The 15,720-nt window shown below is 38.1% G+C and overlaps 1 protein-coding gene across 2 annotated transcripts in view; it reads right to left on the reverse strand.

Moving 5' to 3' along the window:
* Window positions 1-15,625, reverse strand: part of utp25 (UTP25 small subunit processor component) — a 29,383-nt gene extending 13,758 nt beyond the window's left edge. The window contains exons 1-6 of one of the 2 annotated variants that reach the window (XM_041182862.1): window positions 15,472-15,625; window positions 11,097-11,136; window positions 9,876-10,104; window positions 9,463-9,678; window positions 4,502-4,587; window positions 3,362-3,772 (exon numbers count right to left, since the gene is read on the reverse strand). In XM_041182862.1, the coding sequence (XP_041038796.1) occupies window positions 3,362-3,772; window positions 4,502-4,587; window positions 9,463-9,678; window positions 9,876-10,104; window positions 11,097-11,136; window positions 15,472-15,581 (1,092 nt within the window). In that variant the 5' untranslated portion in view covers window positions 15,582-15,625. Of the gene's footprint in view, window positions 1-3,361; window positions 3,773-4,501; window positions 4,588-9,462; window positions 9,679-9,875; window positions 10,105-11,096; window positions 11,151-15,471 lie in introns of both variants that reach the window. The other variant, XM_041182863.1, reaches the window with a different exon arrangement.
* Between the last annotated feature and the right edge of the window lie 95 nt (window positions 15,626-15,720).

Below are 15,720 nucleotides of genomic sequence, written 5' to 3' on the forward strand. Positions count from 1 at the left end.
TAGTTTTTACTCAGAACTGTGCCAATAACACACATAAGCAGAAAAGTCAGAGTGTATACATCCACTGGGTCATATCTTTCTATACTTCAATCTTTTTGCAACTGATTACATTCCAAGATACTATGCCTTCTGATTGGACACATTTCTCTCCCTTCCAATTCACAAATAAGCCACATTATAAATGTCCAAATGTCAGTACATATTGCTTCCTTTATAAGTCTTAAAGATGGTGTATGTTGCAATTTTAATGAAACATTTTTACTTAAACACCATCATGGATATTAATCATTACTACCGAGTCTGAAAACAGGGCTAAGGCATTGAATACTTTCCGCACAAATTTTAAAAATACTCACTACCAACTAATGCTCAATTTCAACTTTGGGTCTCCAACATTGCTTGAAGAGTTTTATACAATTTATTTATATTTATATTTACTGCTAATATCATTGAAATTTCATAGACCTCATTAATTTTGTAAACTGCGGCAAACATTGATTCTTAACAAGGAAGCTTTATTTAGGCATCAGCAATCCAGCCTACTTTTCCAGATGAATGATTTGTTAAAGCATAAAATATTTAAGAATTTTTAGGTGCTACAAATTAAAATGTTATTGGTTTTAAACAGCTACACTTTAGTGGTGCAGAAGATAAAAAGAAACAGTGAAACAAAAATCTATTTTCAAAGGTGCACATAAAAAAAAGTACAAAAAGGGACAGCCCAATGGATAACAAAGAGGCAAGAGATCAGACTCAACTGCATCATCCTCTACAATCAAATAGACAGCTGACATTCAGTGCCAAACTAATATAAAGAAGAATAGACACCTAGGCAGACACCATGGAACCTCATCTCAAAGAGTCAAGTGCCTTCAGGAGAGAAGGAGAATAAACTTAATAAGGGCCACCATTTCAATTATTTAAAAATTAAACAATTAATAACAAATTGAATTCAAATGTAAGCTTAACTTGTGCATTGTTATAACTTTGTTCTTTTTTAAAAAAATTAAATCAAACCACATTTATTTCAAGGTAAACATGCTGTCTAAAATATTTAAATATGAAAAAGCATATGATCTAAATGGAGAGAGATTGCAGAACTCAGAGATGCAGAGTGATCTGGGTGTCCTAGCGCACGAATCGCAAAGGGTTAGTATGTGGGTACAGCAAGTAATAAGGAAAGCTAATAGAATATGATCATTTATTGTGAGAGGAATTGAATAGAGTAGGGAGGTTATGCATCAGTTATACAGGCCAATAGTGAGATCACATCCTGAGTACTGTGTACAGTATTGGTCTCCTTATTTAAGGAAGGATGTAAATGCATTGGAAGCAGTACAGAGAAGGTTTATTACACTAATACCTGGAATGTACAGGTTGCCTTATGAGGAAAGGTTGGTGTTACAACCACAGCTGGCATTATTGCTGAGCAAACCAGACCCCAGAATGAAGTCTGTATTGCTGATCATAAACTTTTTTGTGAAAATATGGAGGAAGAGCTACTGACCTCAAAAGCATAAAACTAAACACCTTTAGAATTTTAAAATTTAAAAGATTTAGAAAAAAGAATAAACTTAAGCACAGAAGATAAAAGTTAGTTAAAACAGTATTACAGAACAACCCCCAAAAACATGTTTGGTTATAAATACACAACTACCTACCTATTTGGCAATAACCCCTCATAGATTTTTTAACATAAAAATCCAGTAAGTATTACCCAAGTCAAGGAATTGTTGTCACTTTAATAAAGATACACCTCAACTTTTCAGACACTTCCATTCTGATGTGGAATCCAAAAGGAGGTTCAGAAACAAGCTGTTTCCAGGCACAGGGAAACTAGAGTTAATCAGGCTCTCTAGCTACAAGATATAGCAGACCCTTAAATTTCCATCACATGTGGCATTTGCCAAGAATATAAGAAATAGAAGGCGTAGATTATATGGTTCCTTGATCCTGCTCTGACTTTCAATATGATCTCAACTGATCTTCTGCCTCAGCTTCATTTTCCATCACCCTCCACGTATCCTTTGATTCCCCAGAGATCAAAAATCTACCTATCCCAGCCTTGAATATGCTCAAATATACCCAAAACCTTCTGGGATAGAGAATTATTTCTCCTTATGTCAGTCACAGGCTGTGCCTGTGTTCTAGGGGGAAACAACCTCAGTAGCCAACTTCCTTCAAATCTGAAGAAAAGGTCCTTGACCTGAAATGTTAACACTGTTTCTTTCTCCACAGATTCCACCAGACCTGCTGATTAAATGCAAGCATATGACATCCATATCTACCCTATTGTCACATCCTCAAAAACTCAAATTTGTCAATTTTCCTTTCATAAAACCATACTGACTCTCTGATCATTTTTTAAGTGTATTGTTAGAACTCTTAATAAATTCCAACATCTTCCTGATGAAAGGCTATCTGGTCTGTAATTCTGTTTCCCCCTCTCCTTTTTCTGCCAACTTTTAATCTGCTGAGACCATTCTAGAATTGAGGGAATTTTGGAAAAGCATAACCAGGGCAGCTCTCTTTTCGAACCCTAGGATGTAGGTATCAGGTCCTTAGTTCCTAAAGTGTCTCTAATACTTTTTCTCTGATGTTAATTACCTTAGGTTCCTCATCTTCTTAGCCCCTTGGCTACCCTCTCTACAGTGAAGATAGGCACAAAATATTTTTTCAATGTCTCTGCCATTTCTTCATTTCCCTGTCTCTGCCTTGGGATCATTGGCTTTAGCCATTTGCCTCATTTTTATATACTCAAAAACTCTTACTAGAGTTTTTACTATTTTCACATTCTATTTCTTTCTTTTGTTCAACTTTTTGATTTCCCTTCACTGGTTTCTAAAAAACTCTCCCAATCTTCAGGCTTATTACTATTAGTTGCAACATTACATGCCTCTTCTTTTAATCTAATACTATTAACTTCCCTAATAAGCCACTAACAGATCTTTCTCAGTGGTTTTTTGTTTTTAATAAATGCATTTTTGTTGAATATTTTGAACCATTTCACAGTGTTTATTTACTACCATAGCTTTTAGTCTATTTAACTAATCCTTAGCCAGCCCTTACCTCATACCAATGGACTTTGAACACAGGCTTCTAGCACGCTAGTTTTGTTCCCGCCTATATCTCCATTACTGATCACATTGGACATGTAGGCCAGATTATAGGCAGCCCTGACTTGGGTGCCACAGAATACATTATTGGTTGCCCATGGCATTCCACTTGATGACTGGTTCCACCAATATTTACATTTAGTGAAGTTTCAAATTACACAATATTTCATCTGTTTATAGAATTGTGTGCAAATAACCCTCATATTGTTACTAACACTTTGTTGTCACATTGTAGTGTTCCTTACCTTAGGTCTTGTAAGTCCCTGATCCCTCAAGTCATCATCAACTTCTGTCTTTCGATCTCGGTACTTTGCGTTGTTGCTCAGCACCTGTGAATTTGCTTTCAACACATGGTTTATTACATGTAAGCAGTAGGCACGACGGACTTCTTCCCCATTTTGAATAGCTGTTCTTTCTGGATAATACAAGTCCTTGTAAGCATTTATTACATTAAAGAGTCCTTGTTGAAGTGGTGTGAAAAATTCTTGCTGATTCAGTTGATCTTCTGCTGAAAGACGTTGAACATTAATCTTAGGCCACGTTTCCTCTAGAGGTTTATGAAGATGGAGATTTTTCAAACATTCACCCGACAACTCTTTGATAAGAGTGTATTTTGGTAGATGGCTGGACCATACTAGCTGCCCGAGAGTAGTCCACTTGCAAAAAGACAAAAAAAGGAACATGTGCAGTATTGGCTTGGAAAGAGCCTGTTCAAATATTTCTCCATTATAGTTGCTTAAACAAAGTCACTATACAAAAGGAATTTAGTACAAAATTTCAGTCCATTTGCTAGCAAAAGTTTTCAAATAACTATTGTACAAAGCCAATTTAAATTCTGTAACTAAATATATTTAAAAGTTCTTAAAAGATCTTAACCTTGAATACAGAAATATACTGCCATTAAAAAAAATTACAGAACATGATTAGTAAACACCAGTAACTGGGGGCTAGTCATTTATTTCTGCATGCAAAAGTAATGCAGGGTGTACGCCTCCATCACTGTCCAATTTTGTGGCAACAGTTTTCATATTATCACTAGACCAATGAATCAGAGCTACAAATTTAACTAAATTTGCAAATTTAAATATATCTTTGCAGCAAATAGTTGACACTGAATAGTAGGACAGCAGTACCAGTAGCTAGAGATGGCTTATACAAATCAGAAACTACAGAATTACTGCCTCCTTAACATCAAGTCCACAGACATGTGTTATCTATACTAACCCATTTCCTCAAGGAGAATATATATATATCAAACATCTTTAGCCTTTTGACCCTTAAATGCTAATAACACTAATGATAAACCATCCTCCAGAAAACTAAAAAGATGGAAACCATTTCAGCTTCCTCAGAATTCAAAGGCTGAATAATTAGTTGACAATTACCTTGGACTGTATTGTACTTTTAACCTTGGTTACAGTTTTCACATCATCATCCTCTAGATCTGTGTCCATATGTTGCTTAAATGGATCTGAAAGAAAAAAAATGGCATTGCTTTAAACAAAATTAGGAGAACTTCCATGTTCAATACTTAGATTTCTATAATTCAGCAATGCACTGAGCTATCGAGCTTACAGGATGAAATTGGGTTAATGAAGGTTAGGCTATTCTGGCTGCTCCATAGGTATGTTCAGTATTCCTAATGAGGTGTTGCTTTTCATGGTTGAAGGATGTGTTTCAGATTCATACAGCCACAATATGACCTCACCTAGAATACTGTGAATGGTTTTGGTCCCCTTATCCAAGGAAAAAAGTGCTGGCATTGGAGGTAGTCCAGAGAAGGTTCACTAGGTTGATCCCAGATATGGAGGGATTTTCTTATGAGGAGAGGTTGAGTAGGTTGGGCCTGTACTCATTGGAGCTTAGAAGAATGAGGGGCGACCTTATTGAAACATAAGATTCTTAGGGGGCTTGACAGGGTAGATGCTGAGAGGTTGTTTCCCCTTGGAGGAGAGTCTAGGACCAGAAGGCATAATCTCAGAGTAAGGGGGTCACCCATTTAAGACAGATGAGGAGGAATTTCTTCTCTCAGAGGGTAGTGGATCTGTGGAATTCTTTACCGCAGAGGGCTGCAGAGGCTGGGTCATTAGATATATTCAAGGCTGAAATAGACAGATTTTTAATCAGTAAAGGAATCAAGGGTTATGGGGAAAAGGCAGAAAAATGGAGCTGAGGATCATCAGGTCAGCCATGATCTCATTGAATAACAAAGCAGACTTAGTGGGCCGAATGGCCTACTTCTGCTTCTATGTCTTATGGTCCTATACACAACTTCAGGCCTAATCATTATAACAAATACCTAAACATTACAACAGATATCAAGTGTTCTCCTTAGTTTCAAATAAATTAAAAACTTAAAAGGTTCCAAAAATGATAACCTTAACTAAATCAGAAAATGGGCTGAACCAAAACCAAATTTCACAATTTTAGTTGGTTTCAAGACAGAACAATATGCATTTCTGTTATTTCTAGTAAAAAAAATATGCTTTTCAGTCCCTCCCTCACCTCAATTCCCCTTGAGAAAAGGACAGCAGCTCATACCAAGATATAGATTCATAGATATGGAGCCATCAACCCCTGTTGTGTTTTTTAAAAAATACACAGGATTACATAGAATATACAAAAGGTCTGAAATTATGTTCAACAAGGAATCATGTCATTGTAGCACTTATGTTCTATAGTGAATGCAAATGCTTGTAGACCACTTCAAATGGTTGAAATTATTAGGTGGATAGAAATGTTAATTTTCCCTTTGTTTACCTTCTAGTACTAGTAAAACTGCAGATCACCAAAATGCCCTGAGCATTTCAACATTTAATGCAGTTAGACCATGTAATACAGGATGAAGTAAATGCTAACACCAGAACACGACCTTGAAAACTTAAGTCGGTGTAAAATTTTTACAAACACTAACTGACTGGTCTGATTTTCTCCTTTGTAGATAAACACACAGCTATAACATGGGCCTTCCTAGCTTTCTTAGCAGCAACCGTCAGATGTGCTTTGGTAGAGCATTTTATGGCCAGCTTCTGGTGTGTGATTTCTAGCCTTTTCCTGTTCCTTTTTCATTTCTCCTCAGTATACATCTTCTGGGCCTCTTACATAGAGTTCACCAGCTTGCCACTGACAGGATCACTAGTCTTATGCCTTGTGAAGTACTCCAAACTTGATTTGTCCTCTGCTCTGACTGAATATTTCTGTTTGGATGGCATTTCATTTTGGTAGACCGTGTCAATGATGTTATCCGTGGTGCAGAAAGAATCTTCAGCTATAGGTCCATGGAAGCAGCTTAAAGATAATACAAGTTTGCAAAGAGCGTTGTAATTGTCCTTTTTGTGTACTTTATTCCACCTTCCTTTTTGTATGGGGAGATCTGTTTGTTTGTATGGAAGTGTCTGACCTCCGGCTTGAAGCTCTGTAGTTCGCCCTTAGAGTGCACATTAGAGACAAATGTTGACAAGGATTTCATGTACCTCATTTGACACTATGCCCAAAAGCAAGAGGTCCCAATGTGGACATGCATATCAGTAAGTTATTAATGGGAAGCTTCTTCAGAAGGTATGTGGCAGTGTCTTTGAATGTACGCTTGCCTCTTGCTGAAACTTTTTATTATTGGATCAGATTTTGATTCTGCAATTATATTCTCTGCAGCTTGGCCAACAAACATGTCCTGCATGGCAAGGATGTTTCTGCCTTCCTTTACACTCGGTTTTATGAGCTGCTTGTTAGTTTTGGCTCCATTAACTAGCTCTAGTTTCAGGAAACATGCCAAGGACCTCCTGACTAGGTTGATGTGCTCATCATTCAGCATGTGAATCATTGGCACGTTACTCTGCAAGAGAAGTACATACTCCATTAACATAGGAAATACACTGGCATAGAAAATGTAAGATTAGTAGTGTGTACTTCCTTCTGTGAAAAAGCTTGACAGAGATTCTTGCTTGGCACTATTGTCCTTTTAAAGTCATATTCTTTTTGTGTAGTTCTTTTTTCACCTGCAAGATCCCAGCTTTGAATTTCTGGTTGGCATGACATTTATGGTAGATTCCTTTACACAGGGCCATGTACAGAATCCTTTCTGCTTCATCCAGAAACGAATGGCAGAAGATGGTATAAGTGTCCATCATGTGCAGTGTACTCAGTGACATCAAGCACACGCTTCACCCCAAGACACATGCAAATCTCGCTGAAGAACTCTCACAAGTTTACCCCACACTTCTTAAAGTCATTAAAATGATCACATAGAAAACATTCAACATGGAAATCAAGATTTGCAGAGCTTCTCATATGCATTGTTAATGTGGTACCATGAATCCCCACCTACATCCAGCAAATGTGATGTTTTCTCTCCGCGGATATGTACCTCTACACCATTTTCTGAGTCCCTCATTGCATTGCAGGAGTCCATTAAGGTAGACATCAAATTGTTCCATGTTAGTTGATGTTAGATATATATATCAAACATGGATTCAGTATTGATAAAGAACTGTTACAAAATCCAGATGGTGATTAACAACCTTTCCTAATTCTGATGAAAAGCAGTTAGCTAGAATTCCAAGTGCTCTAATGCTCAGTTTCAGAGGTTGCTTCAATGTTCAGAGAAGAAACTTGTGCCCAAGTCTTCATCCAGTTTTTCCTGAAAGGATCTCCCAATGCCAAGTCTCATTTTACATGAAGCTGATGTGTGATGTGCTGAAAGTTCGCTGGGCACTTCTGGATCTTTTCATAACTCAAGTGTCTTAAAACAAATTGTAACACTTCCACTGTAGCCCCTGCCTAAATCAGGTAGCAAACATGGGATCTTTCTGCTCTGCAAGATGCAATACGACACTAGACCCATCAAACCATTTGAACACTTTCAAAACTCCCCTCAAGGAATTACTTCTCGTTTCCTGTGCTATGGATCTTCTAAACTTAGTATGTGGGTAGGAAACACTTGGCAAAGCATTCATGGGTAATCTTCCATTCAAAGCAATGACCTCTACTGGTTTTTGCCCCATGAAGGCACAGAATAACACAGCTGATGTTTGCTGCTCTGCCTCACCTCCACAAATTATTTCAAGTGTCAGGGATTGAACAAGTTGCCCAATGTTGCACCTGTTTCAGTGCCATGACATCTTTTTGGTCATCTGGGAAGCAGAACTACACATATTACTCCAATTGGGGATGATCGACTGCATTGTATATGGCCAGTATGTCCTGTAATTTTTATATTTTCAACAATTAGTATTCTATTTGCTTTACTAATCACTGCCACACACTGTACAGTGTCAATTATCTCCCAATGCCACCAAATTATTTCATTATGCCCTTATCAATATCAACTTTAATTTCAGTTCCTATACCTAACTTCCCAGTTCATCCAGATCTCTCAGCATCTGATCTTCCAGATTTCCACTGGAATTCCAATCCAATCATAATTTCTTATAATATATCTATATATATGATATCTATCTATATATATGATATCTATCTATATATATGATATCTATCTATATATATGATATCTATCTATATATATGATATCTATCTATCTGATATCTATCTATCTATCCAACTGATATCTATCTATCTATCCAACTGATATCTATCTATCTGATATCTATCTAACTAATATATATATATATATATATATATATATATATTTATGTGTGTGTGTGTGAAATAGGGTTTGCCCGAATTTCCTGTTTTTCTCAATCCACAGAATCAATATATTAACCCTTTATGCCAATAACAAGGTCCCAGTGTAGTACAGAATAAATAGTATTTAACTACTCCTTTTGCCTTTACTGTTCAAAGAGATTAACAGGTGATTGGACAGAGGCGTTTAAAAGTTATGAAGGGGTGTGAGAGGATAACTGAAGACTTAGGTACAAAATCAAATGCAAGGGATTTAGGGCTGGGAGCAGAATTTCTTTTTGAATAGAGATGATTATGAGGCTGGGGAATGCATGATTGGAGTTAACGATTGAAGTAGACATCATACTAACTTAAATGTACGTAAATTAACAGGTACGTAATTGAAAGAAAGAATAAATGGAAAAATAGTGGACTCATGAGCTCAGGTTACCTGCTCGTGTGATGAATAAGTACAAATACGAACTGCTTCAGCAGTTTTGTAATTTCTATGTAGTTTAATGAAAGCTTACACGATATTCTAAAAATGCAAAAAAAAACATATTGCATATCTAAACTACAAAGTAGGCATCTCAGTCCCCTCATGCTCATCAGCCTGCTCAATCCACATTAACATTATAGAATACTATTATCTTGGTCAAAATTGTAGACCATGGAACCCAACTAAGAGGTCTAATGCGAGCACAAATGCAAGTTAGAAAAGTCATACCTTCAGAACTGTTCACATAAACAACTTTATCATTTTCATCTTCACTTCCATCTCCAATGAAATTACTTTCTAGACAGAATTTGGCTTCATTCTTTACATCAGTGAAATCAGCTTCTACCTCATTGGCATTTTCAATTTCATCATTGGGTACCATCTCAGCCTTTCCAAATTCTTTCCCTGCAGCGTTGCTTTCCTTTTCATCTTTACTGATTGCATCTGTTAACATGAAATAAAAACCAAGGAAGAAAAAGAAAACAACCAGTCAGTTTAATGGCAGATTATGATTTAATGTGCAGAATACAAGATCTTTACAATGGATCTTGATTTAAAAAACACAATTTGCCATTTATATACAAGAGTCACCTCTTCCATCTGTCATTTAAAATACAAATAACAAATAATTGGAAAAATACCTCTCTCTTCTTGATTATTTTCATCATCAACTTCACTACCATCCTTCTCATCCTCAGCTTGGTCCTCATCCTCCTCCTCTTCAAATTCACTTTCACTGCCAGTGTCAGAGACAAAGTCTTCATCCTCTGCAACATTTTTTAAGGTGGAACACAGATGTTGGTAGGCAGTCAGCTGTTCTGTGCCAGATTCTGCATCGCTCTCTGAATCTGACTGCTCAGAGCTGCCAGCCTGAAATTATTTGGATTAAAATTAATCTCAAGAATATCTCTAGTCACTATCTTCAGGCATTTCATAAGTGAACTCCATGCACCTGACTAGCCACTGACTTGGACTGAACCAGAATGTTCACAGTTTTGGCATCTCATTCGGCACCACGGTAAGCTTCCAACCCTATAGATTTTCCATTGTAAATACTGCCTGAGTTATGTTTTTGTGCGCCACTGCCTCAGCCCAACTGCCATTAAAAGTCACACACATGCCTTTTGTTATCTTCAAACTCAACTACTTCCAATTCTCCTCTCTATCCATAAATTTTCAGCTCATCTAAAACTCTGTTGGCTGTATCCGATCCCACACCAATTCCTATATACCTGGCATCCCTATTCTTGCTAGGATACACTGGTTCCAATTGCCACAACACCTCAATTTTCAAATTCTAATTCTTATGTTCAATTCCTTACTTCATTCTGCTCTTTCTTACCACTAATCTTCCCCATTCCTAGAACCCCTCTTCACAATCTCTACATTCCTGCAATTCTGACTTTTGTATGAATCCCCCCACTCTCTTCACCTGACCTGGCAGCTGTTCCTTCAGTTATCTAGACCCCCATGCTCTGGAATCTCTTTTCTAAACCCTCGCCTCCTTTAAGTCCATTCTGATCAATTTTTGGTCACGCAGCCTATTTTGCCTTGTTTTGGTGCATGTTTGTTTGATTATGCTTCAGTTAAATGCCTTAGATTTTTTTACACTTTTTCCATTCAGGTGCACCATCAATGCCTGGTATTGCTGTTAAAACAAACATATATAGTGAAGAACTTGTGCTTTTAGTATATCTAATACTGTGTGATGGCACATGCAGGGATATCCAGTTCTAGCTGCAACTTAGTTCAATGCTTGTTGTTTAAATAAATTTAACATCCACATAAAGCATTCTATCTTTGAGAAAGTGCCATCAACAGATACCCCCCAAAAAAAACACAAAATAGTAATTGAAACTCACCACTTCAACAATTTGAGCTGGCTCTGCTTTTTTCAATACCCTGCAAAACAATACCTAAAAATTACACAAAACTGAGTACAAGATAGCCTAATTTTAAGGCAGGATTTAGACTGCATCTATAAATCCAATAAAAATTGTGCAGAAATATTGTTGCTCCTTCAACATAAATGTCATGTTTTTCTACTAAAACGTAAAGGCACCAAGTAAGCATAAGAATGCAAAGGTATCAATGGCAATTCAAATCTAGATCAAGTCAACAGCTGACATTCTGTATAAATCGCTGACATCCTGTTCCCTAAATCTGCTATAACACCTATAAGGCATAAGTCAAGAGTACAAAGGAACATACATACGAACAAGGAGCAGGAAAAGGCCATTCAGCCCCTTGAGCCTGCTTCACCATTTAATAAAATCATGGCTGATCTGATAGTAACCTCAAGTCTGCATCCTTCCAACCTCCGATAACCTATCAACGTCTTGCTTATAAAGAATCTATATACCTCTGCCTTAAAAATATTCAAAGATTCTGCTTCCACCAGCTTTATAGGAAGAGAGTTCCAAAAACTCACGATGCTCAGCAAAAATTTCGCCTCATCACCATTTTAAATGGGTGAACCTTATTTTAAAACAGCGACACCTAGTTCTAGATTCTCCCACAAGAAGAAATATCCTCTCCACTTATGCCCTGTCTAGACCCCCGAGGATCTTATATGTTTCAAACAAATTGCCTCTTACTCTTCTAAACTTCAGCATATACAAGCCTAGCCTGTCCAGCCTTTCCTCATAAGACAACCTGCCCATTCAAGGTATTAGTCTGGCAAACCTTTTCTGAACTGCTTCCAATGCATTTACATCCTTCCTTAAATAAGGTGACCAATACTGTACACAGTACTACAGATGCGGTCTCATTAGTGCTCTGTATAACTGAAGGATAACCTCCCTACTTTTGTATTCAACTCCCTTCAAAATAAATAGTAACATTCAATTAGCTTTCCTAATTACTTGCTGTACCCGCACACTAGCCTTGTGATTCATGCACGGATACCCAGATCCCTCTGCATCTCAGAGCTCTGAAATCTTTTACCATTTAGAAAATATGCTTCTCTTTTATTCTTCCTGCCAAATGAACAATTTCACATTTTTCCGTGAGCTTCTATTTTCCACAATAACCTTTAATGTGGCACTTTATCAAATGCCTTCTGGAAATCTAAGTACAGTAAATCCAGCAGTTCCCCTTTATCCACAGCATGTTACTTCCTCAAAGAACTCCAAAAAGTTGGTTAAACATGAGTTTGCTTTCACAAAACCATGTTGAATCTACCCGATTACCTCGAACTTATCCAAAATGTCTTGCTATAGCTTCTTTAATAATAGCTTCTGACATTTTCCCTATGACAGATGTTAAGCTAATTGGTCTGTGGTTTCTTGCTTTCTGCCTCCCTCCTTTTTGGAATAATAGAGTTACATTTGCTATCTTCCAATCTCATGGGATCTTCCCTGAATCTAGGGAGTTTTGGAAAATTAAAACCAAAACATCAACTATGTCACTAGCCACTTCTTTTAAGAACCTAGGATGAAGTCCATCAGGACCCAGACATGTGTTGGCCCGCAGCTCCAACAATTTACTCAGTATCACTTCGTTGGTGATTGTAATTTTCCCCAAGTTCCTCCCTTCCTTCTATTTCCTGGTTTATAACTGCTTCTGGGATGTTACTTGTCCTCTATAGTGAAAACTGATGCAAAATACCTGTTCAATTCATCTTCCTTCCTTGTTTTCCATCATCAATTCTCCAGATTCACTTTCTATAGGACCAACATTCACTTTGTTAACTCACTTCTTTTTAAAATATTTATAGAAACTCTTAGTATCTGTTTTTATATTTCTGGCTTGCTTTCTCTCATACTCTAATTTTTCCCTTCTTATTAATCTTTTAGTCATCCTTTGCTGTTCCTTATATCCTGTCTAATCTTCTGGCCTTCCACCTATCTTTGCACAATTATATGCTTTTTCTTTAAATTCGGTACTACCTTTAACCTTTCTAGTTAACCACAGATGGTGACTTTTTCATACTCATTGGAATATGCCTATTTTGTGTATTCTGAAATATCCCCTTAAATGTTTGCCACTGCATCTCTATTGACCTATCCCTTAACCTAATTTGCCAATTCATTTTAGCCAGCTCTGCTCTCATGCCCTCATAATTGCCCTTATTTAAATTTTAAAACATAGTGTCAGCCCCACTCCTCTCTTCCTCAAACTAAACGTAAAATTCAATCATATTATGGTTGCTGCTACCTAGGGGCACCTCCACTATGAGGTCATTAATTAATCCCATCTCGTTGCACAATACCAAGTCTAGTATAGCCTGCTCTCTGGCTGGCTCCAGAACATGCTGTTCTAAGAAGCTATCCCAGAAATATTCCGTGAACTCCTCATCTAGGCTACTTTTGCCCAAGCAACTTCTCCAGTCTATATGTAGATTAAAATCTCCCATGATTATCGCCGTGCCTTTCTGACAAGTTCCCATTATTTCTTCCTTTATGTTCCATCTTACCATGTGGTCACTATTAGGGGGCGTGCACATGACTCCCACAAGTGATTGTGCCTTTACCACTTCTCATCTCTACCCAAACCGTTTCCACATCTAGCTTTCCTGAACTTGGGTCATTCCTCTCTATTGTGCTAATACCATCATTAACTAACAGTTAGCATTCCATCTTTTCCTCACTTCCTGTCCTTCCTAAATGCCCCAACCCTTTAATATTAAGGTCCCAATTCATGTCCTTCTACTCTCCACTTCCCTAGATAGCTACCGCTTCAACACTCAGTGGCTAAACTGTATCAAGGACACAGTCTACTTGATCAGCAGTCCTTCCACCCACTTAAAAGCCCACTCCCTCCGACATCATCATCGTTGTCAGCTGTTCATCAATTCAGGATGACATCTACTCAGATTCACGAGTTTCTGCATGGGTTTTTGTATGACCGAACAGGCTGATTCTTGCCATGCAGATCTTTGGCAGGACATCCCCATGATGTAGGGGTGCAGGATTTACTTCCTTTCTCTATCACCACGTGTCCTCACAATAAGGCACTTGGACTCAAAAGCATGATGCAGCTTGATGGACATCAAAGCCATCCAACACCAGCACTTCATAGCTGCAATACCATCTGAAACATGCACTGCATTAACTTGCAAAGGCTTCATCAGACACACCTCCCAAACCCACAACTTGACCTCTCAAAAGAACAGGGGCAGAAGATCTATTGCTGCCATGTTCCCTTCCAAGTCTCCTATCATTCCAACTCAGATACATATCTCCTTTCTTTCATTGTCGCTGGGTGAAAATCCTGGAACTCCCTACTCAACAGCCTTGCGAGAGCATCTTCAGTAGCCTTTGGTAGTTAATTGGCTCACTACCATCTTCTCAAGGGAAGCACATGGGATGCATGATAAATGAATTACAGAAATCACAAAATAGTTACAGCATAGTAGGAGGCCATTCAGCCCATGATGTCTGTATTGGTTCTCCGTATAACATTTTACTTATCGCTATTCCCTCGCCTTCTCTCTGTACTCTTGGCATTTTCCCTCTTTTCAGTTATGTCTAATTCCCTTTTGAATGCCTCAATTGAACCTGCCTCCACCACACACTCTAGCACATTTCAGACCTTAGCCAGTTGCTGAATGAAAAAAAGTTTTCTTCATGTCACTCTTGTTCTTTTATCAATTACATGAAATCTGTGCCCTCTCATTCATGATCCTTTCGCATTTCGAGTGGTAACATTTCTCCCTATCTACTCTGTCCAGACTCGTGATTTTGAATACCTCTATCAAATCCCCTCTCAGCCTTCTCTTCTCCAAGGAAGCAGACCTAAATGCTCCAATCTATCTTCATAAACGAAGTTCAACATTCCTGGCACCATTTTTATGACTGCTTTCCAGGAGACGCTCACCAGTCCTAACTTAATTTTTAAAAGTTAAAACATAAGAATAGAAGAAAAAGGAGGCCATTTGGCCCTTCAAGCATGCTCTGCCATTCAGTAAGATGGCTGATTTTACAACTCAACTCAATGTTCCCGCACTATCCCCATATCCCTTAGGATCTCTATCCTGGATATATTTCATGACTGAGCATCCACAGCTCTCCGAGGTAAAGAATACCAAGGATTCACAACCCTGTGAGGGAAGAAAACATTAGACCAGAACAACGAGACCGTCCAAAAAAATCTCAAACAAACATGGACTTAATACAAAGATTTGAAGGTGGGAAAATCACCCTAAATCACATCCGACTTCAGGATGAGACGACCCTCAACTTGTTGTAAGACTGGCAGAGGATGTCAGTTTAAGGTGATGGCAGGTACACTCACTTATCATGAAAGGGATGTTCCTCCCCAAATTCCCGCAAGTGTTTTTTCTGTTTCTTCGTTAAGTTGCTCACAAGTGCTCGCGACTTTCCACCGCTCTTCCTTTTCCCCATTCTCTACGCCACGCGACGCTTTAACTGCTTTAACTGATACGGGCCACACGCGTTTGCTGCGATCTGATTGGATGGTTTCCGATGGCTCGTCCAGCGCTACCTCCCAATACGGCCTCGCGCCATTGGTTTACTCGACTCC

Source organism: Carcharodon carcharias, chromosome 2 (genome assembly GCF_017639515.1).
Source record: "Carcharodon carcharias isolate sCarCar2 chromosome 2, sCarCar2.pri, whole genome shotgun sequence".
Taxonomy (NCBI): Eukaryota; Metazoa; Chordata; class Chondrichthyes; order Lamniformes; family Lamnidae; genus Carcharodon; species Carcharodon carcharias.